General features: G+C 60.6%; 10 protein-coding genes across 10 annotated transcripts; 4 read left to right on the top strand and 6 right to left on the bottom strand.

Annotated features, from left to right (window-relative positions):
• Positions 1-251: 251 nt before the first annotated feature.
• On the top strand, positions 252-4,630 carry EHS24_000799 (uncharacterized protein; the record flags this gene model as incomplete). Its single annotated transcript, XM_028616616.1, has 10 exons — positions 252-1,148; positions 1,190-1,585; positions 1,624-1,770; positions 1,809-2,235; positions 2,278-2,402; positions 2,442-2,846; positions 2,884-3,686; positions 3,734-3,837; positions 3,877-4,145; positions 4,190-4,630. The coding sequence occupies 10 exons, from the start codon at positions 252-254 to the stop codon at positions 4,628-4,630; spliced, it is 4,014 nt and encodes a 1,337-aa protein (XP_028480473.1).
• A 50-nt stretch (positions 4,631-4,680) lies between these two features.
• Positions 4,681-6,246, bottom strand: EHS24_000798 (uncharacterized protein; the record flags this gene model as incomplete). The annotated part of the gene is made up of 2 exons (XM_028616615.1): positions 4,681-5,740; positions 5,804-6,246. The coding sequence occupies 2 exons, from the start codon at positions 6,244-6,246 to the stop codon at positions 4,681-4,683; spliced, it is 1,503 nt and encodes a 500-aa protein (XP_028480472.1).
• An 817-nt stretch (positions 6,247-7,063) lies between these two features.
• Positions 7,064-7,993, bottom strand: WWM1 (WW domain-containing protein wwm1; the record flags this gene model as incomplete). The annotated part of the gene is made up of 6 exons (XM_028616614.1): positions 7,064-7,193; positions 7,255-7,292; positions 7,350-7,740; positions 7,808-7,852; positions 7,915-7,944; positions 7,989-7,993. The coding sequence occupies 6 exons, from the start codon at positions 7,991-7,993 to the stop codon at positions 7,064-7,066; spliced, it is 639 nt and encodes a 212-aa protein (XP_028480471.1).
• A 662-nt stretch (positions 7,994-8,655) lies between these two features.
• On the bottom strand, positions 8,656-9,577 carry EHS24_000796 (uncharacterized protein; the record flags this gene model as incomplete). The annotated part of the gene is made up of 4 exons (XM_028616613.1): positions 8,656-8,778; positions 8,998-9,162; positions 9,223-9,350; positions 9,403-9,577. The coding sequence occupies 4 exons, from the start codon at positions 9,575-9,577 to the stop codon at positions 8,656-8,658; spliced, it is 591 nt and encodes a 196-aa protein (XP_028480470.1).
• Positions 9,578-9,869: 292 nt separating this feature from the next.
• EHS24_000795 (uncharacterized protein) lies at positions 9,870-12,709 on the top strand (the record flags this gene model as incomplete). The annotated part of the gene is made up of 8 exons (XM_028616612.1): positions 9,870-9,943; positions 10,025-10,184; positions 10,286-10,308; positions 10,352-10,418; positions 10,461-11,614; positions 11,655-11,792; positions 11,832-12,397; positions 12,459-12,709. 8 exons carry the CDS (start codon positions 9,870-9,872, stop codon positions 12,707-12,709), a joined length of 2,433 nt encoding a protein of 810 aa, XP_028480469.1.
• An 84-nt stretch (positions 12,710-12,793) lies between these two features.
• CKB2 (casein kinase 2 regulatory subunit) lies at positions 12,794-13,800 on the bottom strand (the record flags this gene model as incomplete). The annotated part of the gene is made up of 5 exons (XM_028616611.1): positions 12,794-13,252; positions 13,305-13,417; positions 13,480-13,597; positions 13,654-13,687; positions 13,757-13,800. 5 exons carry the CDS (start codon positions 13,798-13,800, stop codon positions 12,794-12,796), a joined length of 768 nt encoding a protein of 255 aa, XP_028480468.1.
• Positions 13,801-14,057: 257 nt separating this feature from the next.
• On the top strand, positions 14,058-16,232 carry EHS24_000793 (uncharacterized protein; the record flags this gene model as incomplete). The annotated part of the gene is made up of 7 exons (XM_028616610.1): positions 14,058-14,222; positions 14,272-14,352; positions 14,464-14,694; positions 14,741-14,818; positions 14,854-14,958; positions 14,994-15,417; positions 15,469-16,232. The coding sequence occupies 7 exons, from the start codon at positions 14,058-14,060 to the stop codon at positions 16,230-16,232; spliced, it is 1,848 nt and encodes a 615-aa protein (XP_028480467.1).
• A 70-nt stretch (positions 16,233-16,302) lies between these two features.
• Positions 16,303-18,759, bottom strand: EHS24_000792 (uncharacterized protein; the record flags this gene model as incomplete). The annotated part of the gene is made up of 3 exons (XM_028616609.1): positions 16,303-16,617; positions 16,678-17,722; positions 17,768-18,759. The coding sequence occupies 3 exons, from the start codon at positions 18,757-18,759 to the stop codon at positions 16,303-16,305; spliced, it is 2,352 nt and encodes a 783-aa protein (XP_028480466.1).
• Positions 18,760-19,095: 336 nt separating this feature from the next.
• Positions 19,096-22,568, bottom strand: EHS24_000791 (uncharacterized protein; the record flags this gene model as incomplete). The annotated part of the gene is made up of 3 exons (XM_028616608.1): positions 19,096-21,476; positions 21,530-22,313; positions 22,434-22,568. The coding sequence occupies 3 exons, from the start codon at positions 22,566-22,568 to the stop codon at positions 19,096-19,098; spliced, it is 3,300 nt and encodes a 1,099-aa protein (XP_028480465.1).
• Positions 22,569-23,098: 530 nt separating this feature from the next.
• FIG4 (phosphatidylinositol-3,5-bisphosphate 5-phosphatase) lies at positions 23,099-26,057 on the top strand (the record flags this gene model as incomplete). Its single annotated transcript, XM_028616607.1, has 15 exons — positions 23,099-23,172; positions 23,251-23,531; positions 23,583-23,605; positions 23,650-23,696; positions 23,744-23,794; positions 23,832-24,013; positions 24,050-24,343; positions 24,382-24,613; positions 24,648-24,746; positions 24,783-24,978; positions 25,016-25,037; positions 25,073-25,171; positions 25,211-25,278; positions 25,314-25,534; positions 25,571-26,057. 15 exons carry the CDS (start codon positions 23,099-23,101, stop codon positions 26,055-26,057), a joined length of 2,376 nt encoding a protein of 791 aa, XP_028480464.1.
• Positions 26,058-26,182: the final 125 nt, after the last annotated feature.

Here is a 26,182-nt window from a genome sequence, read left to right as displayed (position 1 = left end):
GATGGGTGTGTTGTGTTGTTGATGGGAGAGTGAGAGACAGGCAACACGACGCGTCAGAAGCCGCCGCCAGTGGCAACAATCCGCACTGTGGCCTGTGGCGCGAGAACCCCGCGGTAGGGCGGCGGGAGGGAGAGAGCGGGAGTATATTTACCACTGCACCCAGGACGCGACCTGCACTACGTCAACAATAATACAAACCCCTATCAACACCAATATTCCACCCCGATCACCAAAACAGGTGTGCAGGCACCATGCCACCTCGCAGACGATCAACCGCACACGGCAACACCGACGAGTCGGACGAGGAAGAGGTCCTCCAGGTCCTCACTCCTGCACGCGATCGTCGTCGATCCACCCGTCGCGTGGTGGATAGCCCGGCATCTCCCACGAGGCCTACCACCACGCCCACCTCGCGCCGTACATCAAAGCGGTTTGCGGACCAAGGGGACGACCATTCCCAGGTGGAGGAGAGACAACTTCGATCCGCCGGGACATCCCGTACTGCCATCACTGTCCCCGACACTGACGACTCGGACTTGGACCCCTTGGCGGCGGCACATGATCGTACGCCGCAACCATCCGCTGGCCCATCCCGTGCTGTCATCACTCTCCCCGGCACCGACGACTCCGACTTCGACCCCTTCGAAATGGCGTCGCCGCCTGCTGCTGCTCCCAGCTCAGTCCGGCAGGCGCGTGTGGCCAAGACCGCTACAGGGGATCCGGAAAAGGGCGAGCCGTACGTTGACATTCCATTTCTCCCTCTCGCAACTCTTGTCCAGTACCACCATGCCGAGGGTGTAGCACGCATCACCGCGAGTAGCCGTGCCAAAGTGATGCAAGAGCAAGACAGTGGCCGTAGCGCAAGCCCACGAGCCCAACCGAGCCGGCCACAACGACAAGCTGCCAAGGCCGCGGCACCAACCAAGCCTCGGTGGAGAGTGGCTTCCTCAGATGACGATGACGAAAACGACCTTGGCGGGTATGGCGACGACAGCGAGGACTTTGTAGAGTACGTTGGCAGAAAGAGCCAGAGCGACACCGAGAGCAAAGAGTACTCCGCCTCGGAGGACGAGGTGGTTCGGCGCAGCACCCGCACTGCCAAGCGTGCCCGCGATGTGACACCACGACAGACCAGGTCGTCACGACAGGTGAGTGGGGCGCAGTGTCATGTGTGCTCGCGCTGACACAGTCCACCTCTACATGTGAATCCATCCACTTCTGCATCACTCCTCCCGTCCACACCCTTCATCGCCCACCTCAGCAACCCCGTGACGACCCGGACGACGAGTCCGCATCAGACGACCACATGGTCTTGACCCGCTCCGCTGGCAAGGTTGCTCGTGTTGCCCCGCCAGTGCCGCCTCAAACTCGCGCAGCCCCGCGCCACCAGTCCGTCGAGTCCTCGGCTTCATTTGACCCCTTTGCCGAGAGCGAGGGCGAGTCTGAATTAGACGACGAGGACATGCCGGATGAGCTGGAGAGTGACTACAGTCCCAACTCATCCCCCGCACGGCATCGTAGCGGCAAGGGTGGCAAGGGCGACAAGCCCAAGCCCACTCGCGCGATTCTGTCCAAGCACTGCGAGGTGGGCCGTGGTGACCTGCTGGGCCAGCTGACAACAAGACATGCGAAAAATGCAAACGCGGGCCTGCTGAAGCCTTGCTCGCCAAGGCGCTGAAGAAGAAGAACAAGGGCAAGGCTGTCCGCAAGCGTGACGAAGACCTCGTGTCCGAGTCCGAGGAGGCGCGGGATCTCCAAGGATGGCTTGAGGTTGGTCGCCAAGTTGACATTACGCTAACGGTCTCCAGTGCGACACCTGTACCGTGTCGTCCCACTGGCGTTGCTTGAAACCTTCCGAGCAAAAGGACGTCCTCAATGCCTTCAGAGCCAAGAACCCGGGCGCACCCCCGCGCTACTCGATTGAGATTGACGAAACGGCGCGCTACAGGTGTACCCGCTGTACCGTGTACCCTATCTGCTTTGTCTGCAAAGACCGTCACCTGCCTGGAAAGCACAATGCGGAGGACACAGAGGATGAGGTCAGCGGCACTCAAGATGAGCCCATCGCGATCGATGACGATAGCAATGCCGCCGAGTCTCGCGACAAGATTCCGGCCCCGACCGAGAACCCTGACACCGCTACGCCCCTCGAGCCTGTCGGCCTGATCAAGAGCGCACCTTCGAGCCTGCTCTTCCGCTGCTCGCGTTGCAAACAGGCCGTCCACTATGAGCACTGTAAGTGGCTCTGAAATGGCAGCAGCCATCACTAACGTGCAGTGAAATCGCCCTTTCCTCCAGGCAAAAAGTTCACGCTCCCTGAACTGGCATACGAGTATCAGAACAACGAGGGTTACTATTGGTTTTGCCACTGTTGCCGCGACTGGCCGTGGCATGTGGACAGGGTATGTACGCTCTGACATGAACAATATCTGACCTGCCAGGTTGTGGCGTGGCGCCCACTGCCTGCCGACGCTCTTGAGCCCGAGCGTGACGAGGGCGAGCTTCCACGCTACCGCGACCGCCTCCCACGCGAGTACCTCGTCAAGTGGCAGCAACGCGGGTTCCGTCATGTCGTCTGGGTTCCACATGCTTGGATTCTAGCCATTTCCGGGCACAAGGTGCGACACTTTATCGACAAGGGCCCCGTTCTTGATCTCGTTACCGACGAGACTTTGGCAGCTGCTGGCGACGACATGGTCGCTCCCACGATTGAGGACATTGCAGCGGCCGAGGGGCAGGGCGACGGACCCCGGCACCGCGCGCAAGCTGAGCTCGATACCAAATGGGAGGGCCATGGACCGCCCCCAGATGTCAATGGCGAGCAACTTCTGCCAGTGCAGTGGAGCGTGAGTTGAAACGTCGCTGGCATGAAACTGACAGCAGACCGTCGACCGCGTTCTTGAAGTTTACCTCATCCCTCCCAAGAAGCCAAAGAAGAAGGCCCCGCGCAACCGCATCGAGTCTTCCGACGATGAGGACGAGGACGATGAGCCCCCCGAGCGAACCTGGAAGGATGGCGAGACTCCTCCTCTTGAAATGTTGACCGACATTGACAGGTGGGAGCAGTTGGCCAACCGCAAGCTGGGGCCCGAGGACGTCGACGACATTGCCCACCTCGTCTCGTGGATTTACGTCAAATGGGACGACTTGCAGTACAGCGAGTCGTGCTGGGACACACCGCCCCCGTTCACGTCGCCGCTGTACCCTGCGTTCAAGCGCGCACTCGCGCGATACCTGGCCGCGCGCAAGGTCGTCGTCCCCATCCTTTCCGCCGGGCAGCGCAGGGAACGCGATGCCATGGCGGCGCGTCAAGGCCGTCCACCAAAGGAACAGCCCGCATGCATCGTCGGCGGCACGCTCATGCCCTTCCAGATCGAGGGCTTCCAGTGGCTCCTGTACAAGCACTGGCAGAGGCAGAGCTGTATCCTGGCCGATGACATGGGTCTGGGAAAAACGATCCAGGTGTGTTCCTTCCTGGGATATCTCTGCTCGGAACAGTACCAGATCTATCCCCACCTCGTCGTTGTGCCCAACTCGACCATTACCAACTGGGTGCGCGAGTTTGAAAAATGGGTGCCGCACGTCCGTGTGGTGCCCTTTTACGGCGAGGCCGCTTCGCGCAAGGTTGTCTCCAAATATGAAATGTACCACCCGGGTCTGCAGGGCAAGGCAGACGGTCTCAAGGCGTGAGTAACGAACGACTCTGGGAGCTTTTGTTGACGGTTTCCCAAAGGCATGTCATTTTGACCACGTACGATACCATTACTGGATCTGACTTCAAGTACTTTAACAGCGTGCCTCAGTGGGAGGTGGTGATCGTCGACGAGGGCCAGAGGCGTGAGTTGTGGCATTCCGACCGCCAACTAACACTCGCAGTCAAGTCTGACACCAACCTGATTTTCAACCGCCTCAAGCAGCTCAACTCGGTCCAGCGTATCCTCCTGACGGGCACACCGCTCAACAACAACATTCGCGAGCTGTTCAACCTGCTCAATTTCCTGGACGAGGCCGAGTTCAAGCACCTCGACGCCCTCGAGGAGCGGTTCATGGACCTCAACGAGACGCTCTTGACGGAACTGCACGACATGATCAAGCCGTACATCCTGCGGCGCATCAAGGCGGATGTCCTCAAGCTGCCCCCGAAGGTGGGTTCAACGTTGACCTGCATAAGCTGACCCACGATCTCTAGGTCGAGATTATTGTGCCCATTTCAATGACGCCAGCGCAAAAGCGCCAGACGCGCCTGCTGATGAAGAGCCACGCGGACACGATCAACAGTATCCGACAGAACATGAAGAAGAAGCGCAAGCTGGCAGACGTCGATGCGCAGCGGAAGAAGAAGAAGTCCGCCGCGGAGGAGGCAGCGGAGGGGGAGGGGGAGGGGGAGAGAGACGCCGAGGGGGAGACCGAAGGGGAAGCCGAGGTGGCCACAGCGACGGCAGAAGCAGAAGGCAGTGGGTCTGGAGCGGGAGCGCAAGGCAGTGGATCTATGGCAGAGGACGAGCCCGTGGTTGTAGAGCCCGAGAGCGACGAGGCCGGTGGCGACGAGGCCGAGGCCAGCGGTGCGAACGAGGCCGACAAGTCGGGCGCTACGAGCGAGCGCGAGGTGATCGTTGTTGACGCAGACTAAAACAACCGTGTACATCACATATATGCCACCCATCTTCTCCCTCCCTCTCTTCAGTTCCATGCCTCTGACGGTATATCCACAACGGTCCCTTGTCCGTCCTGATTGCGCACCACCATGGGCCGAAGGCGCTGTGGCGTCTCGTCCATCTCCACCTCGCCGTCATGGCCGATCCACCACGCCCACCGCTCGTACCGTTCCAACTGGCTGTAATCGAGGTCTGAGACCTGGACCCACCACCACCCTCGCGTGACCGTGCTGCGGTCAGCCATGACACGCGCGGCACGCATGGCGCCCTCGCGCCACTCGAGCCTCTCGACGAAGGTACTGGAGGCGTGGGGTGCATGCGGGACAGACGGCATGATGGTTCGCGGGCCGACGCACAGGTCGAGTGCTTGCAACTCGGGAAACGCCGCGAGGACGTCGAACAGACGGTCCACCTGCTCGGCGGTGTTAAGCAGCCAGTCATCGTGGGTACCACCGGGCTGCAGGCTCATGACGTGGTGCACCACCTCGATCTTGCGGCTGCCGCCATATTGCGAGACGTACAGCTCCTGCAGGCGTTGGCACGGCGCCAGGGAGCGGAGGACGTTGGTGAGGAAGGCAAACGGGACCACGCCGCCCTCGTCGACCTTCAACGTCAGCGCCGTGAGCGACCTGGCGGCGAGCGGGAGGAGGGTGTATGGCGCCCACATGCCGGCGGGGACGCGCGTGCCGGCCGGCAAGTATTGTGCGGCGGCCATGTCGTCGCCGTAGGTCAGCGGCGCGCCGCGCATGAGCGCACACCGCAGCGAGGTGAGGTTGGGGCACGCGGCCGAGAGCATGGTCGCGAGGTGGATGGCGCACACGCGGCATTTGACGCCCACCACCAGCGTGCGCACGCTGGGCAGGTGCAGCGGCGCCGCAGCAGTGGCGGACCGCAGCTTGCATTCCCGGTACTCGCCCCGGCCGTACGCGTCGTGCGCGCAGAATGGGTTGTGGAAAATCTCGACCGTGGCCAAGGCGGGCGCGCGTGAGAGCAGCAACGTGAAATCCAGCATGGCCTGCCTCGCTAGCTGCGGCGAGATATAGTCGGTGTGCATGAGGGTCATGCTTTCCGGGAAGCGGATGCGTCTGCGGTTTCGTCGTCAGTTAATCAGGCTATCGGGTCGAAACGGGGGCCGCTGCTGCACCCACTTGAGTCGGCTCAAGACATGGCGCGGAGTATGGGCCCACCACCCCATTCGCATGTTCAAACTGTCCGCCGCTGCCTCGATGGCGTCGAGATCCCGTTCACCTCCCTGGCCCGTGTACCCGGCGCTGGCGAGCGCGGCTCTGTCGAGCGGGAAGTCGAGCCCGAGGGGTGGCGGGGCCACGGCGGCCGCGACGCTCCTGCAGCTCGCTCTGAACGAGCGTGTGTCCGCAAACGAGGGCAATGGGCCCGTAGAAAACGTGTGCCAGTGTGGTTCGACCGTCGCTGGTGGGGGTTCGAGGAAGAGGCCGATGTGGTACAGGATGTCGTCCGGGAGGTCGATAAGTGACGTCTTGGTTGGCGGGCGGGGCGAGTTGGCCATGTCGAGGGAGGACAGCGCCCGTTCCAAGCCGCCCACGGCCGAGGAGTCGCCCGGTGGCCCGCCCATTGTCGCTGGCTATGCGGTTGGTGTGTGTAGATGCCCGAGAGTGAACAAGAGTGAATGGGGAAGTGCTGAGACAATGCCGGGGGGACATGCCATAGAGATCTCAACATCACGTGACGACATGGTTGCGAGGTGCCTCTTCACGCCTCGATTGATTGCCCAGAATGCAGTATGCAGACCAACGTACATGAGCGCTACTTTACACATGTCGACCCCGAGGAGTTGCTTTGGCTCGCTTGATCGCCTGAGGACGCCCTCTGGCTCTAGCACCTAGCACATCCCTTTCCCACACGTTCATTCCCGTTCGGCTGGACCTCCGTTGCGATCGTCCCGCTTATGCCGCGCTGGCTGCACAACTTCACGGGCTCTCCAATAGACGACAGGGGAGTGCTCCAACTAACGTTAGACACCAACTGGGTTCTTTGGATCTTTGGACAGTGTGCTGCGCATTCGGCTGCACGGATATGGGTAGTGGGTGTTGTTTGGATCCCGCAGATCTCGCCATTTGGACAACGATTTAAACGAGACCTTTATGTGACGTCATGGGTCATGGCGTCTCATCTGAAGGCGGTGCAGATAGCAGCCACAGGCAACATGTACGACGATCAGCAAAGTATTCTACAGTAGCATCCGACTCCTTGTTCCGAGACAAACGGGATTGACCCTCGTGTCAACAAGACCTGCTAATCAGATACTCGTGGCACATCCATGTATACATCGTGCCGACACAGCAGCCACACAAGAAAAAAGGGGGAAAAGACGAGTAAAACAAAACGAAAGGTTGAAAGGTTGCTCAGAGGGCTCTACAGCTCTCTCCGGTCTAGAAGTCGCCACCGCCAAAGTCACCGCCGCCAAAGTCGCCACCGCCGCCCATGTCGTTCATCTGGCCGTCCTGGTAGCCGTCCATGTATGAGTCGTGCTGGCTGTCGGAAATCATGTCGCCAATCAACCTGGGGGGGTGTGGGTCAGCTTCAGGGATACAGGCCCGAACGTGTGAGGGGGTACACTCACATGCCACCGAGAAGACCACCGCCGAGACCGAGCATGGCCTGCGCACGTTGTCAGCACTGGATTCGAGACCGCCACAAAAGAGAATCGATACTCACACCACCGCCGGCGCCCATGCCGCCCATACGACCGGGACGCTGTTGCTGCTGCTGGACATAGACGGGTTGCTGCTGGTACCCGCCGCCGTAGCCGCCGTATCCCTGCTGGGGGTACTGCTGCTGCCCGTACTGGTTGCCGTACATGGGCGGAGGGGGTGCGCCGTAGCCGCCCTGCTGCTGGTACCCGCCATACTGCTGCTGCTGCTGCTGCTGGGGCCGGCTACCGCCGCCCATGAGCTTGGAGAACATGCCGCGCTTCTCGGGGGCCGCGGCGACGGCGGCGGGCGCGGGCGCCGAAGCCTGCTGGCCCGGGTTGTAGGTCGCCTTTTCGCCTGGTGGGGGGCCAGAGGGGGAGGAGAACTGCTGCTGCTGGGGCTGATCGTCGGCAGGGCTGTGGCGTGGTCAACACGACACTTTGGAACTCGGGTGGCAAAGATTGCCGCCGGGGGGTTGCTCACTGGGTCCACTGGCTTGCGGGGCCGCCTGGGGCCTTGGTGTTGACGCTGTGCGGGTGTTAGTTTAGGCAGCCGGGGACGTGTGCGTGCGAGCATCTGGCGCAACCTACTAGAACCAGGTGTTGTACTGGGGGTTGATCCTGCGTGCATGTCAGCATTTCTCCTGAAAAGAAGGCGCCAATACACCATGTTGGGCGTGCGTGGTGCCGGGGCGTGCGGGGATTCGCCGCCCATCGCGCGGTCGGGCCCTCGTCCCTACTCACTGGGTTACCCAGCCGTCTGGGAGGGGTCGGGAGTCTGGATTCGAGGACATGATGCAGACGGTGGTGTCTTGCTTTGTTTGAGAGGGATAGAGAGAGAGAGATGGAGCAAGTGGGCAATATGACGATTCGCGACGTCGCCAAGGAATATACGCAAGCAGGGATGCTTCCTCTCGGGCCAGTCGGCCATCCTTGGTAACCCCCCATCGCGTCACGTGATAAAGGCCCAGCGGTGACCCCCCGTCACGTCGATTACGTCAGTGCCACCCACTCAGCCAGCAGCCAGCATCTTCCATACGCATCGCCTCCCAGACCACAATAAAAGTCACGCCGTCTCTCCAAGGCAGGTGGTGGTCACAGTTGATGTGCCATGGACATTGCATGGAGGTGACGACCGACAGGCCAACAGCCAACAGGCTGCGGTGGCGTTGACACTGGGCCGCAGGGACGTGCGCAGCAGCATCATTGAGAGCACAGAGGCGAGTTGCCGCCAAGAGTCACTTGGACATGGTTTCCTGAGGCAGCGGTTCTTGGCGAGTGTACAGTGTCTATCTATCCATCTATAATACAACCAATGGATAACCATACCCCCTAGTCATCGCGCCAGGCCACTTCGCCGCGAGACCACCGCTCGGCCCAGATGGCACGCTTGTGGTACGTCTTGCGGGCCGCTTTGAACTCGGTGATGAAGTCGTCCAGAGCGTGGTCGCGGACCTGGAACATTGGTCAGCTTTGAGCTGTCACACAGGTCGCTAAGGCAGCTCTTGGACCGAATGCCCGGTTTGTGGTCGCCACCTGGATAGGTAGGACTTGGGCCGGCAATTATTGCGGGCAGATCGATGCAGGTCCTGCGCTTCGCAGGCTGCCGATGTCGTCTCCAGCCTGGGAGACGCACAACCGCGTGTTCTCGGCCTCGAACACGACCCCACTCACCTTCTCCTCGGCACCAGGTGCCGGCGAGTCCACTCTGGACGCCGTGCCGCTGCCGTTGCCGCCATTGCCGCCCTCGATAAAGGTCGTTGCAATCTTCTCGCTCGCGTCATCCTGGGCCGTAAGGGAGTGCCGCAGGCGGAGGTGCAGGAACGACGGGCGCTGGCGCTGGGTATGTTGTCAGCCAAGTCCTAGTACCGACTTCCAGCTGCGCATGCATGGACCCACCTGGTAGAGGTTTGCCTGGGACTTTTCAATCTCGGCCCAGTGCTTCTTGAGTTGCTCGGCGTGCGTGTACGACTGGGCCGTGGCGTCGCGGAGAGCGATGAGCTCGTCCCTCATGGCGAGGTTGTTGCCTGTTTACTTGTCAATGCAAACAGAAAGGATACGAGAGGCGGCAGTACTCACGAGCAAGGTTGTCATTCTCGTGACCGAGCCTCTCGACCTCTGCTGCGAGTTCCTGTACTTCTGGAAGGGAGAAGAGGAATGCCTCTGTGAGGTCTGGGGAGGAGAGGAGGTCTTTGAGGAATGAGGGCGGGTAGGATGCGAGGGATGGAAACTGTTGGAGGAGGGAGGTGGCCATTGTTGTTGGGATGGGGGTGGTGGTGGTGGAATGGATGGAGCGTGGATGCAAAGGGAAACGACCAGACATGCCCAGGAGCTCCCAAGCGATGATGTGTCCGGGGATGTGCGGGGTAATTGGGTGGCCACAGCGGCGGCGGGTGACGCCGGGCAGGACAGGTTGCCCCCAACAGCCGGAACAACGCTCTTGGATATATTGTCCTCTTCATTCCACTCTGTCTGTCTGTCTCTCTCTTTCTCTCATTCTAGCCATGCTCTAGTAGAACAACATACACCCACCTCGCACAAAAACCATGACAACACACTTGGACGACGTCCCGCCAGGCGTCAACCCGGCTCTCTGGAACGAGGACTTGGTCAACGAAGAGTACGTCCCCCACACCCGTCGTTGCTCCATCTGAAACCCCCACATTCACATGAGCTGACAACCCACGTTTTTCTACCACAGTCACGTCGCCGCATTCGCACGCGCACTCGAGCTCAGCGACCATGCTCCTCAGGAAGGCGACGCGTCCCCCCTCTCACCAAAGTCGCCACCCTCAGTCCCCGCCGATGCGCCAGAGTGGAAGACCAACATCCACGGCGTCAGTGCCACCTCGGACTTTGCTGTACGTGTCATTTCGGCGTGCGGGCGGACAGACATGACATGGCATGTTGCGCCCAGCCCGATACGTTTGGGGGAGGATTGTCCTCGCTGACGCTGTCCCAGCCGATCCACCAGCGCGTGAAGAAGTGAGCTGAGCATCGGTCTTCATGTCTCTGTACTGACGTCTAGGCGCCGACAACACTCGAGTAACCAGAGTCTGGGGTTGACGTACCACATTATTCGATGGCCGTTACTCGTGGGTTGCAGTTGTGACAGACTGAAACTGACTCTCTCCCAGGGCTTCATCTTCCTCGTCATCTGCCTCGAGTTTGGCACGTACGTCTTCATCCGCCAGATTGTAAACGTGCTGGAATGGGGCATCGCCTGGCGGGGTCACAAGGGTGTGATCCGTCGCAAGCTGCGCGCGGCCAAGACGTATGAGCAGTGGGTCGACGCGGCCAAGGAGATGGACGACTATCTCGACTTTGACGAATGGAAGACGGACAACGAGGGCGAATCATACTTTGACGCTCCACTCGTGCGCCGTGTCCGGTCCACCTTGTCTCGTCTCCGTGCTGCCAAGGACACGCGTGGGCTCATGGAGGCACTTTCAATCTGCGTTCGGCCCAACTTTGCCGGAACAGAGTCTCCAAGAGTCTATTCAGAGACGTACTATGGTACAAAGAGAGTCATTGAGGCGCACGTACACGAAGTGGCGGCCTGCCTCGACTTTGTGCGGACGTCGACGGACGTCAGCCTCGAGGAGAAGCGTGCATTCTACCGCGACATTAACCGCAACTATGGATCCAGCGCACTCTGCCTCAGCGGAGGCGCGTCGTTTGCGTACAACTCGTGGGGTGTTGTGCGTGCGTTCTTGGACGCAGACCTGCTCCCTCGCGTCATTACCGGAACCTCGGCTGGTGGTCTCGTGGCGGCCCTGGTATGCACGCACACCAACGACGAGCTCAAGCAACTCATTCGCCCCGAGCTGGCCGACAAGATCACAGCGTGCGAGGAGCCGTTTACTACGTGGGGAAAGAGATGGTGGGAGACCGGTGCCCGGTTTGATGCCATCCTCTGGGCCAGAAAAGTGAGTTTGGCGTCTGATGTCGTTGCTAACTCTCAGTCCATGTTCATGACTCGCGGCTCTCTCACATTCAAGGAAGCCTACGAGCTCACCGGCCGCGCCCTTAACATTTCTGTTGTTCCTTCCGATGTCCACTCGCCCACCATCCTCCTCAACCACCTCACGGCCCCCAACTGCGTCATCTGGTCCGCCATTATCGCCTCTGCGGCTGTGCCCGGTATCTTGAACCCCATCGTCCTCATGGCCAAGGACCGCGACGGAAACCTCAAGCCACACAACCTGGGCGGCTCGCGGTTCAAGGACGGTTCTATTCGCGAAGACATTCCCCTCGGATCGCTGCACACGCAGTACAATGTCAACTTTTCGTGCGTTCATTGGTGAGGACGCTGTGCTAACGCTCATCAGGATCGTCTCCCAGTGCAACCCCCACGTCCACCTCTTCTTCTTCGCTGCTCGTGGAGCTGTTGGCCGCCCCGTCGCTCACCGCCACGGCAAGGGCTGGCGCGGTGGCTTCATTCTTTCCGCTCTTGAGAAATACGTCAAGTGAGTTACGAACCGCGGAATTAGCCAACTGACAACCAGGTACGACCTGTCCAAACACGCCAAGATCATTCGCGACCTGAACCTCATGCCACGCCTGTTGCAGACAGACTGGGGGAGCGTGTTCACCCAAAAGTTTGAGGGTGACATTACCATCAAGCCCACCTCGACAGTGATGGACTTTGTCCACATTCTCGACGACCCAGACCGCGACGAGATGGCTCGCAAGATTGCTATTGGCAAGAAGGCCGCCTTCCCAGTCCTGCACATGGTTGACAACCGCACCAAAATCGAGCGCGCGATTCTTCGCGGACGTGCCGAGTGTCGTCTGGCAGTCACTCGTGACCGCCCGAACACGGACGAGGCAGAGGTGCCCCGCATCATCACGCCTGTGCCCATCGAGAGCGATGCCGACACGGGCTTTGCCCAGCGGTCCAAGAAGAAGAAGGAGGTTGGGCTTGAAATGGCCATGCGCCGTCGTCGGGGTTTGCGGCGGAGCAACAGCCGTCCCGAGGACCGGACCACTGGTGTCGAGGACACCATTGCCGTGCAGGTTCCATTGAACGACATCAGTGCCGTCAACGGCGGCGCACTGCAGCCCCCAGCTGGTCTGCCGCGCACGGCCTACCCGGCCACCATCACAGACACGTTCCGTAACATCCGTTCCAGCTCGTTTTTTCCGCCAGCCGCGGTCGCTGTCGCGTTTCTTTGGATCGCCCACGACATCGGAAGACGACGACGACACGCCCGGCATGGCGAGCGAGGCGCCGCATTTCGCCCTCGACTCGTTTGACCGTGACAGCGACGCCGAGCTGTTCCTCGCGTCCCACCCGCACCCGGAGGACAATGGGTCAGCAGGGACGACACACGTGGACGAGAATGAAGAGGACGAACAGTACGACGGCAACGATCACGAGTAGAGAGACGCACGCATAAGAGAAAACACGGATATGATTTTGACATGGAGAACACGAGACGTAGATAGGTGGCATGTATCTATTAATTTACAAGTTGTTGGGGTTGTCGAGCGCCTCGAGACGGGCGATCTGGGCATCGCGCCTTGCCTGCCTCCAGCGCGCCAGCTCGGCCTCTTCGTGTGCGCGGAACCCAAAGATCTTGGGCTCGTATCGCTCCGCCTTGATCGCCGCCGTGGCGGTGTTGAGCGCGCCGACGCCGGCGGGCTCGCGCCGCGTCTCGCGGTCGCTGGCAGACGGCTGGCCCTTTGAGGGGATCATCTGCGGGTACGCCATGAACAGCATGTGTGGAAACGTGGTGCCAAAGTAGGCGCCGTCAATCGAGCCATGTCGGTTGGATTTGGGCGAGTAAATGTCCTCGCAGCGGGGGCAGTAGAGCTTGACGGCCTTTTGGTACGGAATGTCCGTCAGGCCCACGGGCAGCAAGGGCTGCGAGTAGCAGTAGACACGCGGGCAGCGGCCAAAGTCGCCCTTGCGGTACTTGTCGAGCTGTGTGGGGTGTGAGTAAAGGGAGACTAGACTGCGCTGATATGGGACGCACCATCTTCTGCAGACCGCGCGAAGTGACAATGTAGCGTGCGTGGATGAGGCCGTACAGGAACCGCGCACTGGTCTCGACCGCCTCGCGTGTGTCGTCGTCGAGGGCCTCGTCGTCTGTGCCACTGTCAGTATACCGGGGAGAGGGGAAGAAGAGATAGCGGCGAGGGAGTACACACCAAGAGAGTCGGTAATCAAGTCGAGGGCGCGCTGGTACTCCTGCACGACCTCGCCGTTGAGGCCCGTGAGGTTGAACCTGTCGAGGATGTAGTCCTCGTCAACCTCGGCAAAGTACTCCTGCACGCAAATGTCAGCTACAGCGTCGTTGTGGGGCCAAGGGGGTCGGCACATACATTGCCCTTGGTCGAGAGGAACCACGAGATCCATCTGTAAGCGCTGGGTCAGCGTCCCGATATGCATTAGGGGAGCGGGGCTTTGATGATGCTGCGGACGTACGAGTTGGAGTAGTCGCTCTCCGACCCGGTGGAGAGGTCGTCCATGATGAATGTGTCGCTGCAAGAGGGGCTGATGGGTGCAAGACGTCGACGATGAGGAATGGGTGAAAACAGAATCAGCGGCCGCAGGCCGCAGGAGCCGGGTGTGAGTCCCAGGGAAGGCGTCAACGCCAGTCAATCTATTGCCCCGCACTGGGACGCACAAGCCGCAGCCAGCCAGCCCAGCCAGGGGGGTCGTCGACGGGCACGCTCTTGGCCATGCCATCTCTCATCCACTCTTCCTCCCATCTCACTCGTCCACAATGGCCACGACAGCAGCAGCAGGGCCATCACGTCTGCCCCTCCCGGCACCCTCCTCCTCCGCATCAGACACCACAGCTGCTCCTCAGGCTACCGAGCGCATAGGGCCCGACGTCGGTGTCCTCCGTGAACTCGGCAAGCAGGCTCTTGTCGAGGCTCTCAATGAGGTGCGTTGCCATGCTCCTCTCGATGCATACCAACTGACAATACCCCCAGGTGCAAGGATCCAAGACGCTCGTGCTCGATCCCGCGCTCGCCGGTCCGCTCGGACTCGTCATCGATGTCGCCAGCTTGAAGGTAGGTCGCTGGTCGCGATAATGACGTCGATGCAGCTTGCTGACGCCTTGTGCCCCGCCTTCTTCCCAACACTTTGGTTCTATTCCTCCCCTTCTCTTCAACCTCATGTAGCACCATGGTGTGGACAAGATGTTTTGGCTCGAACCCGGTCCGCTCAGCGTGCAGACCCGCAACGTCGTGTGGCTGTGTCGGCCCAAGCGCGCACACATGCTCGTCATTGCCGACCAGGTCCGCTCCTCCCCCGGGCTGCAGTACACCATCCTCTGCGTGCCGCGCGTGACCGAGCTGTGCCGTCGCGTGCTCGAGGATGAAGGCGTGGCTGGAGACGTCACTCTAGCAGAGGTAAGAGCTAGGCAAGAGTTGGGAAGCCGAGCTCACGCACGTACAGTTCAAGCTCGAGCTTATCCCCATCGAGGACGACGTGCTGTCCCTCGAACTCGACGACGTCGCAAGGGATATCTACCTCGTGAGCTACATTACTGTGTCGTTAGCTAACAACAGCGCGGAGATGACACGCCCATCTACTACGCCAGTCTGGCCCTTACCACCCTCCAGCGCGCGTTTGGCCGCATCCCTCGAGTCATTGCCAAGGGCGAGCATGCCAAGGTGAGCCTACGACTTGTTGCATTAGCTGACATCAGAAACTGGCCGCCCTCGTGCAAAAGAACAGGCCAGAGGTGGACCCAAGCGAGCACATTGACAGCATGATCATCATCGACCGCTCCGTCGACTGGGTGACGCCCATGTGCACGCAGCTGACGTACGAGGGCATGCTGGACGAGTTTATCGGGATCAAGAATGCCCACATTGAAGTCGACCCGCAGGTGCTCGACCCGGCGTCCACGCAGACCAAGAAGAGGAAACACCAGCTCGCCTCGAGCGACAAGCTCTTTGCCGACATTCGCGACCTCAACTTTGCCGTTGTGGGCGCGCGCCTCAGCAAGCTTGCACGAAGGCTCGAGGGCGACTTTGGCGGTGCCAAGGCCCTCAAGAGCGTGTCGCAGATGAAGGACTTTGTGGGCAAGCTCGGCGGTCTGCAGTCGGAGCAGCAGAGTCTGCGCTTGCGTGAGTGCAGCTTCCGCATCCTCTGTGGAGCTCAAGCTGACGACTTCACAGATACTGCCCTCACGGAAAAGCTCATGCCCATCACGCGTACCGAGGAGTTTAACAAGACGCTCGAGGCGCAGCAAAACCTCGTGGCGGGCTACGACCCGAACGCGCAGCTGGCCCTCATCGAGGACCTCCTGTGCCAGCAGGCACCCATGTCTGCCGTCCTGCGTTCTGCCGTCCTCATGTCCCTCACCACGGGCGGAATCAAGCCAAAGCCTCTGGAGGCGTTCAAGCGCGATTTCCTCCAGACGTATGGGTACCACCACCTGCCCTTGCTCGTGGCGCTCCAGGACCTGGGTCTGCTGCTCAAGGCCCCCTCGCCGGCGCCCTTTGTCGGCGCGCGCAAGCCCTTCCGCCTGATCGTCGACGACGTCGACGACGCCAGCCCCAACGACATTTCGTACGTCTACTCGGGCTACGCGCCGCTCTCCGTCCGTCTCGTCCAGGCCGCAACGCAGCGCAGCGCCCTCACCGGCGACGCAAAGGGCGACGTGGTGCGCATGGAGGGCAAGCGGCCCATCACGGGGTTCAAGGGCATGGACGACGCCGTCGCCGCTCTTCCGGGCGCCTCGAGCGATATCGGCGGTGGCAAAGCCCACGGCACGACGCTCGTCTTCTTCCTTGGCGGGTGCACCTACACCGAGATTTCGGCACTGCGCTTCATGTCCAAGCTAGGAGGACGCCAGTACATGGTCGCCACGTCGTCGATTGTCAACGGCAACACACTCATCGAGAGCTTTGGCGACCCGGCGCCCGTGCCGTTCCAGTAGAATGGCAGTAGAAAACAAAGTGTACATCACACATATTAATGCATTTTAACCTGGGTTGTGTCGCGGGCTGTCAATGGAGCTCCCTGGGAGGAAGGACGTTCCTTTCCTCGCGGCCCTCGGTCCACTGCGTCAGGACGCCGTTATAGTCGAGCCTCAACAGGAGCATCTCCAAGTGCCGGGCCATCAGGTCGTCGCCGTCAAGCTCCACTTGACCAGCACCCACGCGCGAGCGGGACGCCTGCATGATTTGCGTGACGCGTGCGCGCGACAGAGACGCACGCGACACGGACGTACGCGTCCCGTTGGACGCGTCGCCTGCGCTGACTGCCGGCGACTGGCTTTCAAGGAGCATGCGGAAAAAGTCGCCAATGAGGTCGTGTAGGTTCTGTGGAAATGTCAGCTCCACTGTGCAACATCATAGCTGATCCGTGGTTTCTCCACTCACATCGCTAATCTCCTCCACCACGCGTGCCCGCTCTGCAACCATCTCCCCCACTTCACCCTCGGCCAGCAGCTCGGGGAGCACGTCCCCGCCCCACCGCTCCACGAGTCCCGCAAACCGCTTGCACGTGTCGAGGATGTCGTGCACGAGGACCGCCGTCTCGCGTTCGGCGATCAACAGACTCTCGCGGAGGAACGCCAGGTGGCGAGCGTGCATCTGCCGCAAGGTAAGAAAGTCGAGGTATCCAGCACCTGTACCGGCGTTGTTGGGCGGCGCGTTGCGCGACGACGTGGGCGGCGGGGTGGTCGAGCGCGCCGAGGTTGGGCGTGCAGGTGTGCCGGCGCGCGAGGCGCGGCCGTGTCCGTGTCCGGGTGCATGTTCATGGGTGGAGGCAGGTGCTACGCGTGCGAGTTGCTCGAGAAGACGCTTATGCTGCACGGCAACAATGTCCGTCATGAAATGGCTCAGCAGTTGGTCGAGGAAGAAGAGCATGGCGCGGACAGTACCCCAGGCTGTGCGCGCGAGGGCCTTGCGCGCGAGCCGTTCCTCGCCCGTCCCCCCTTCATCGACACCCGTGTAGACGCGACGCTTTCTCTGGGCACGACTCAGCGCGCTCCAGCAGTCGAGCACGCGCATGTGCGTGTCCCTTATAGCGTAGAGATACGCGTGCATGTCGCCGTAGGCTGCCACTGCGGGCGGGGTCATGAACAGGTCGAGCGGCCACGAGACTGCAGCCGTGAGCGCGAGGGGTGTACCAAGGAGTGCAGGCGCAAATAGACCGCGTACGGTCCCGTCGTCGGCGACGGGGCGAGCAAGAGGTTTGAGTGGGCCCGCGGACATTGTCCACGACAGCCTCTCGAGTCCACGGTCCGACTCGGCGTCCGTCCCCACGGACGCGCGCAGCAGCGCCAGGTCCAGGTCGTGTGGCCGGATAACAGATGAACTGCTGTGCGGGTTGGCGAGTACGAGCTTGTCCCTCCGCAAACGATCGATTTCGCGGATAACGCTGAGGGCAAAGTCGGCATCGCGCGTAAGAAAGTAGTTTGCACTGGGTGGGTGGTTAGTCGGTCCAGACCGCGAATTGGGTACCCACAATGTCTCGATGGCTTCAGATACCTGTGGTCCAGTGAGGATATGTGTCCAGAGCCACTCGCCAACCTCGGCGCGGGAGCGCTGCACCGCTGCGTCCAGACCCTCGACATCGGACGCGAGCACGTCGCGGCGCGCCTTGTCGACCAGCGAACGCGGCAGCGCCTTGCCCTCGCGTTTGAGCGTGGCAGCCACGCGCCCGACATAGAGGATGCTCTCGCGAGTACTTGCGCCAACCGACGCGGGCAAGAGTGTATTGTCGAGGCGGTAAGCGCGGTGTGGTGGGTCGGCGCCGGCATCAAGGCCCAGGGCCGGAGCGGCGGGCGTGCTCTCGTCCGGAGCGACGCCGTCGAGGAGGAAGATGACGAGGTGCTGGAGGAACAGGGCCCACAGCGCTGCGAGGAGCGTGCCAAACACGCGGCGGAGGAACGGATGGCCCGTAGCTGCACATTCGGCGAGGTGCTGCATGAGCTCGCCGGGCAGGTATCCTTCCTCCTGCACGCGCGAGACGAGCGCCGCCACCGCCGCCATGGGTGCTTGCCAGTGGTCAAAGGTGGCGAGGAGGAGCGAGAGGGGCACGTACCCGGCGCCTCCGCCTGCGGGCTCGCGCTGGACGACGCCAGGATCACGAGCGAGCACAGCAGCCTCGGTACGGACGACGAGCTCGTCGTATTCCTGCAGCACGCCACGGACGGCGCCGGCCAGCACGGCGACGTACTGTCCCGGAGCATCGGTTTCGCGTCCTTTGCCCTTGCCGCTTCCATGGGAGCTGCCGTGGCCACGTTTCGTGCCCGCCAGCACCGCTGCGCGTGCAGCGGCCTGCGTCTCCTCCGCCCACGACCGGACGTAGGCGTAGTGTCTTGCAAGCTCGCACAGCGTCCCGAGCGCAGCCACCTCGCCCGGGTGTAGATGTTCCGCCAGCGCCGGGGCCACGCCCTTGGACGTAAATAGCGCCGAGGGATGGCCTCCCAGTACGAGGAGGAGTTCCGCAAGCATGAAAGGGGGGTTGGTGGGTGACTGAAAGGTTGTTGTTGGAGAGATCAACACTCGTCATGGGTGTCCAAGTGGCTGCACCGTGAGCGCGTTAACGCGACCGAGCTCAGGGACATCACGTGACAATCGCGTGGCACAACAACAATGATTAATGGCTCTAACCGTTCGGTTCAGCCTCCAAGCTGCACTCTTCTGGCTCGCTGCAACATCACACATTACATAAGGAAAGAAACAAGTATAGAATGGGGACGTGGGTGGTAAAAGAAAAGAAGGAGGTCTCTAGATCTATGTGGAAATTGTGGCAGTAGCTCGACGTGAAAGGGTAAAATGCGCGACACCTCAGTCCTCAATATACATCCTCGCGCGGCTGCGGCTGCGGCTGCCAGAAGGACTAGCCCGGACACTGGGTGCGCGGGAATTGCTGCGGCTCTGCGATGTGCTGGCCGCTGCGCTGGTGCTCCGGCTGCCGTGCGGGATACGGGACGCCGAGCGCGCCGAGCGGATGGCGGACGCGACTGCTTCGCCGTAGCTCGGCGGCTCCTCGCCCGTCTCGGTCTCTTGGCCGCTCATGAGACGGTCGTACACAATGTTGCGTTCCAGAAGAGTGTCCTCGTGCTCGGCGTGGGCTTGGGCGCTGCTGTGGCCTGGCAGGGCCATCTCTGGGGAGAGCAAGGGCGACGAAGTATGCTGCTCTGGCCCGCTGTGGTGGTGCAGCGTGCTGTCCAAGATGCCGTGCACAATATGGCCGGCCTGGGTGGCTCCCACGAGAACATTCTTGGGGATAACGTTGGAGCTGCCATTGTTGTTGGTCTTGGCATGGATCGAGCAGCCATTGCCCAGGGCCGTCAGGTCGACGCCGACGCGCTCGTACGAAGGCAACGAGTTGTACTGGGGGTTGACACGGCAGTCGAGAATCTTGATGGGTGTCTCAATGATAATGTCAAACTGCTTGCGGCGGCCCTTGGAGTCGACCGCAGCGTCGTCTCCACGCTCAACACGGATCGTCACCTTGAGCCAATGCGCGACTGCAATGTTGGTATGTTCGTGCTTGGTGGTAAACTTGATGCGAGTGACACAGTCGGGCACATGGAGGTCCTTTTCCAGGTGCCATGGACCCAATGGGTCGAGAAGGGAAGCGTAGACATCGTCCTCGGGGTTGGAAAACTCGGCAAACTCGCGCGGGTTGTTGAGTGCGGCGTTGCGTGCCAGTTCGGCCAGAGGAGAGTCCTTGACGGCGGTCATGGACTCGGACAGGATGGGGAGCAGAGGCTCGGGACGCTCTTTCTTGTTGTGCGGATCGGGGTTCTTGGCCGCAAACAGGATGAACCGGCGCGGGGTCTCGTGTCGTGCCACTTTGCGACCTGCGGCGAAGTAGTCGGATTTCTCCTCCAAGGCAACGGTCAGGCGATAGATTTTGCACTTCATCAATGGCATCAGGCGAATGCTCATTGGGATGGTGCCACCGATCGGGAACGCTTTGCCGCTCAGCGCAATCTGGTAGCGCATTTGCTCCTCCCACTGGCGCTCGACAATGACATTGTCCGTCTCCTCCATGTCATCTTCCTGAGGACCGGCAATCATCGTGACATCCATGTCCTCGGTGAGGTTGGTTGTGAGGGCACCGGCACGGACGACAGTCGCCTTGAGCTTGTACACGACGCTGCCAAACTCGCAGGTAATGCTGGGTGGTGCGCCGGTCGGGATCGAGAACGAGATCGGATAGTTGTACACGCCCTTGCGGAACTCCTTCCAGTTGTGCACCTCTTCGTGGTCGTTGCCATCCTCGGCCATGCCCAAGACGTCTGCGAGAGCCTTCATCCTGTGCCTGCTGCGGCCGCGGTCGTCGACCGTCGAAGGAGCTGGGCTCCTAGATGATCCCGCCTTGTCGACAGAACGGCTACGACGCCCTGCTCCACCACGGCCGTACGTGTGAAAGTCGTCCACTGCGGCACGGTGGGCAGTCGTTGCAGCAGTGCTGGAGCTCGACTGTGACATTGGGATCGACACCGAGCTGTTGTCCTGATGGTATGGAGCGTTGCTCGGCGTCTCTGCACGAGTGCGGCTGCTAGCTCGGCTGGCAGGGCGACTGGTGGGACGGCTGTGGCTCCGGACGCGGTCCTTGACATCCTGGCTCAAGCCGCGCAGTGCCGCTGCAATGCTAAACTTGTGGTGGTGATGGTGGTTGGGCTTGCGTCCGCGCTCATCGGTCATTGAGCCGTTGGAGCTGGCGAATGGCGGTTCGGACGAGCCGGGGCTCGGGCTGTGGGGGGCGCCATGGTTGATAATTACTGATGACGAGCCGGGTGTAGTGCGACCCTGTATCACTTCTGGGATATCCCCAGACGTGCGAGGGCTTGGGCCCGCCGAGGGATTCGAGCCTGGCCGAAGTCCGCTGGACCGACGGTGGGACGACCCCTCGACGCCGTCGGCCACGGAAGGAGGACCAGACGCAGCTGGTGATCCGCGACCGTACGGCGACGAACCACCTGGCGGTGTCTCGTTGGCGGGTGTTGAGACGGCGGTAGGGACCGGCTGACTGGCCGACGACACAGGGTGATACTCGGAGACGACGCCCTGCGCGCTGCGCCCAGAGTTGGAGGACACGGCCGAGTCGATGGTTCGAAGCGAGGCAGCGCGACTATTGTGCAGGGCCAGGGGCGCTCCGGGCGTAGGCGTGGTGACGGCATCAGGCGAAGACGGGTGAGGAGGCAACTGTGTTGCTTGTTCGCGTTCTGGTGCATCCTCCAGCTCTGCCGACGGCAGCTGGGGGGACTCTGGAATCGAATGGCGGTGTTCAGTGGGGGTCCAGGGTCCTCCACCGGCGCAAAAACAATGGGCTCCTCGGGGTGGCCTCCTGAAGGTGTGGTCGTGGCTGGATCCCATTCCACGCCCTCTGCCAAAGCCGTTTCTGCGAGGTGGGAGCCATGTGGGTGCCGGACTCGGGCTTCAGTGTCCGTGCTGGCGTCGCGCTCGGAAGTGCCGCGAGAAGAGACGTTGGCTGATGCGATGGGAGACAAGGGATCACGCTGCGGGACAAGCGAGGTCACCTCACGAAGCGAAGAGGGGCGAGGCAGACCGGATCCCGAGATGGCCGACAGCAAAGGCGTATATGTCGGGCTGTACGCTGGCGATGGACCACGTTCGCGCTCCAGGTTTCGCAGATTGGACAGGGAGAGGGCACTGTCTTGGCGAGAAGGCGCACCCCGGTCGCCCCTCTCCGGGCTGGGCGGACGAGAGTAGCCGTCGCGGTGCCATGTCATCCAGTCGTCTGGGTTCGATGGCAACACACTGGCACTGCGTGGAGGAGGGCGTCCTCGATCGGGTTCCACATGCGAGTCGCCAAACCCATAGTCATCCTGGTCGTCGGCGTCGAGGTCGTACTGGGAGATGGCACCAGGGCCGAGCGAGTGTGATCGTCGGGTCGACTTGGTCGCGATGCCATCTGCCGCCGAGAAGAACGTGGTTGTCTCCGAGATGATGGGCGTCTCCTCGAATGTATCTGTGCGGCGGGGCCCAATGCCTGTGGGTTCCGAGTTAGTCGTAGCCACTTTGGCGCACTGCAGTTATCTCGGAAACTTGCCTTCAGGCCATTCGGTGCGACTCCTTCCTTCCAGCGAGATCGAAATGTTTCGGATGCGAGTTGGCTTGTGCAGGCGCAGGGTCAGCAGACCACGAACCATTGCCAACTGGCCATCGCGAGGGGCCTGTTGTGGACGACCACGAAAGTCGGTGCCCGTTGACGGCCCACGAAGAAAGATGACGGGCTCTGTGAGCCTGATCTGTAAGGGGGCGGCGTGGTTTGACTTGACCATGGTGGTCAACTACCGCGCGCGATCGATGCCTATCGGGGGTGGGCGGACGGCGATGGACAGGCCCGTTCGGAGAGATGTGGGATTGTGACAGGCGCGGAGAGACAGATGCCGTTGAGCAGCAGGCTTTGAGAGATGGCGCGAGCAAGAGAGAGAGAGGGGGGCACACGGAGAGTCCCCCTAGGAGATGGGGGAGAGCTATCTCTTGCTGCCCGTTGCTGTGGTTGTGGCGAGTGAGCGAGTGTGTTGTTGTAATTGGGTGGAGACTAGCGAGAGAACGCAGGACAAGAGCGAGAGATGGCACGGTGGCGTCTGATAGGCAGCAGCTACTGTACGGTGCCCGCCCTGGACCCCGTTCGTCGCCGCTTGTGCTAACGGGGGCAAATTTAGCCTAATCCCCCTTCCAAATACATACAACCACGTGATCCCAGATCCCAGATAGCCCACACACGGGACATGTCTCAAGCACACACCCCGGGTGACGCTGCGTCATAATAACAATCACCACCATCCCATATACCTCTCAGTCCACCATGCAGAGCAGGCCCATGGACGACACCGACGACCCTTCAGGCCTCTCACAATACACCCTCTATGAGACAAAAGTGTACGTTGCTCGCGCCTCTCGGGAGGAATCGTTGCTGCACCACACGCCACCCGCATCATAAATACTCATCGGACCCAGCCGATACTACATCACAGCGTCCGCAGGCAGCACCCACCGCGTCCTCAAGATTGACCGAACCGATGCCGATGAGCTCAACGTCGTCGAAGATGCTATGCAGTATGACGACGCACAGCTCGAGCTCCTCTTGCGCATGGTCGAGGACGGCAACAAGAGTCAGGGTGGCTTGACAAAAGTGCTCGACTTTTATGGCGTCGTCGGCTTTGTGCGCTTCACGACATCATGGTACCTCGTCATGATCACACAGAGGTCTGTCGTTGGTCTTCTAGGAGGTCACTATGGTGAGTAACTGACTGCTCTCGAGACGATAGAAACGTGTCTGACACACTCAGTGTATCACTGCGACAAGACAAAGGTTTGTAACCTTGGTCGTTGGGGGATGTTCCTGACGCTCTCCAGCTCCTGTCGATATCGCCTAAAGCTGCCAACACTACTCAAGAAGCAAAGTACGTGCCAGTTTGAGGATTCTTGAGGATACCAAACTGACTAGCAGGCTGCAGAGCATGTTTGACCAGGTCGACTTGTCCAAGAACTTCTACTTCTCGTGGGTGAAGCGAGTGGCAAGCAGTCTCACCCCTCAGATACTCGTATGACATTACCAACACTCTCCAAGTCAACCTCACCGTGCCCGCCGACGAGCGACCTTGGAACACCAGGTTCATGTGGAACCACCACCTCTTAAGTCCTGCGTTTGACCTCGAGGACCCAAAGAAGCGCAGTCAATGGGTCCTGCCGATAATCCACGGCTCCTTTGACCAAACAAGTGGGTATCACAGCTGTGAATCCGCTAACCCGCCAGAAATCAACGTCTTCTCTCGTACCGTCTACCTCACTCTCATTGCTCGTCGATCGCGTTACCACGCCGGTGTGCGTTTCCTGACTCGCGGTGCGGACGAGAATGGTGATGTGGCAAACGAGGTCGAAACCGAGCAGATTGTTTCCGAGCCCCTGGCCACGCCATTTGGCTACCCCGTCAACACGGACGCCGGTGCCGACTATGGCGGCTACACAAGCTTTGTACAGTTGAGGGGAAGTATTCCTGTCATGTGGCATCAACCAAGCGATAAAATGACCCCCAAGCCGCCCATTGAGAGTGAGTGCATCCTCTTGGTTGGAACTCACGCCGCACAGTCACAATCAAGGACCCATTCTACACTCCGGCGGCCAAGCACTTTGACGACCTTCTTGGCCGCTACGGTGCGCCAATTTTCATCCTCAACTTGGTCAAGAGCAAGGAAACCGTGCCACGCGAGTCCAAGCTCTTGTCCGAGTACGGCGAGTGTGTCGAATACCTCAACCAGTTCTTGCCCGAAGGCAAGAAGATGCGCTACATTGCTTGGGACATGGCGCAGGCTGCCAAGAGGTGAGTCGTCGAAACAGCTGAGCTGACCTTGCAGTCGACACCAGGACGTCATGGGGATTCTTGAGGATGTCTGCGAGGAGAGTATCCAATACACTCACTTTTTCCACGGTGGCGCTGCAAGAAACGAGCATTCGTGAGTTGTGGCCACGACTCCCTGAACTGACATCAGCTCTGAGGGTCACAGAGAGCTTCCTCTGCTCCAGTGTGGTATCCTGCGTGTCAACTGTGTTGACTGCCTTGACCGCACCAATGCAGCGCAGTTTGCCATCGCCAAGCGCGCGTTTGGTCACCAGCTGTATGCCCTGGGTTTGCTTGGCAGTCCCAACCTGCCATTCGCATGCGATGCCGTTGAGGTGTTGACAGAGGTGGGTAGTTCATGTTTGAGGGATGCTGACCCGCCAGATGTACCACGACCACGGAGACTGTGAGCTTGCCTGACCCTACCCAAGCTGACAACAGTCCTCGCATACCAGTACACCGGCAGTGCTGTTGTCAACCGTGACACCTATCGGCCGACAAAGGCGACGCAGTGGACCAGTCACTCCAGAGACCTGGCTCGTGAGCTCGTCGGTCCTTACCTCCAAGCTAACGATTCAGAAAACATTCGCAGGTACTTTAACAATTCCATCCTCGACGCCGACAAGCAGGCAGCAATCAACCTCTTCGTAAGCTATGTCACAGTGGTATCGGCTGACAGCAGCTTGGTGTTGAGCCCACCTCTGCGGCCAAGCCACGCAGCCCCCGACCAAACTATCGCCACTGGTTCACCTCTGCCCATCTTGACACCCCGCGTCTTAACATGCTCGGTGACGAGGAGGCGCCGCCAACTCCACTCTTCGACGACTATTACAAACCGTCTGTTCTCACTCACATGGAGAAGATCTACGCGTTTGAAATGACGTCGACATTGAAGTTTACCAGGTGAGCTGAGGTGGTTACCTCCGCAGCTGACATTAGCCACCGCACCAAGAATGGCTTGTTCAGTCCCTTCGAGACAATCTCTGGGGGAGACTTGCCCTCCTCACCTGAACCCCGCCGCACCTCGAGACGCTGGGCAGGCAGCGCTTCCCCTTCTCGTGGTGAACGCGAAGAGGAGTCTCCCCCGCTCAAGCTCAGCGAGGCAGAACCGCCACACGCCATCTCGACCCTGGTGTCCCACCTTCTGGACCCGCCTGACCTGGACCAACGCGTCCGCGACTACGACTGGTACATGCACTACCAGGAAGACGAGCTCTTAGCTGCCGACTCGACGACCGAGCCCCTCGACCTGCAGCTGTACGTGCGCGCATCACAGATTGCGGCGGGTCAAGAGGTGGACGAGCCCAACCCGGGCGTACCCCCCGCTCTCCGAGCAGCAGCCATCGCCGCCGAGGCTGCCAAGGACGAACTTTACGAACCACCCAAGGCCTCTCTCCAGTTTTACGAAAACTGGCTTCACGTCTAGACCAGACTATATTTGTTGTGCAATTTGCTTCTCTTCATAACTGCATCCTATGTAATTTTAAGCTAATAAATGTGTCCGACCGTCCGTCGGTCCTCTAAAACGTCCCACCAGTCACGCCACACCAC

The sequence above is a fragment of the Apiotrichum porosum genome (assembly GCF_003942205.1).
Source record: "Apiotrichum porosum strain DSM 27194 chromosome Unknown scaffold_1, whole genome shotgun sequence".
Taxonomy (NCBI): domain Eukaryota; kingdom Fungi; phylum Basidiomycota; class Tremellomycetes; order Trichosporonales; family Trichosporonaceae; genus Apiotrichum; species Apiotrichum porosum.
This window is presented reverse-complemented; position numbering and strand designations above follow the sequence as displayed.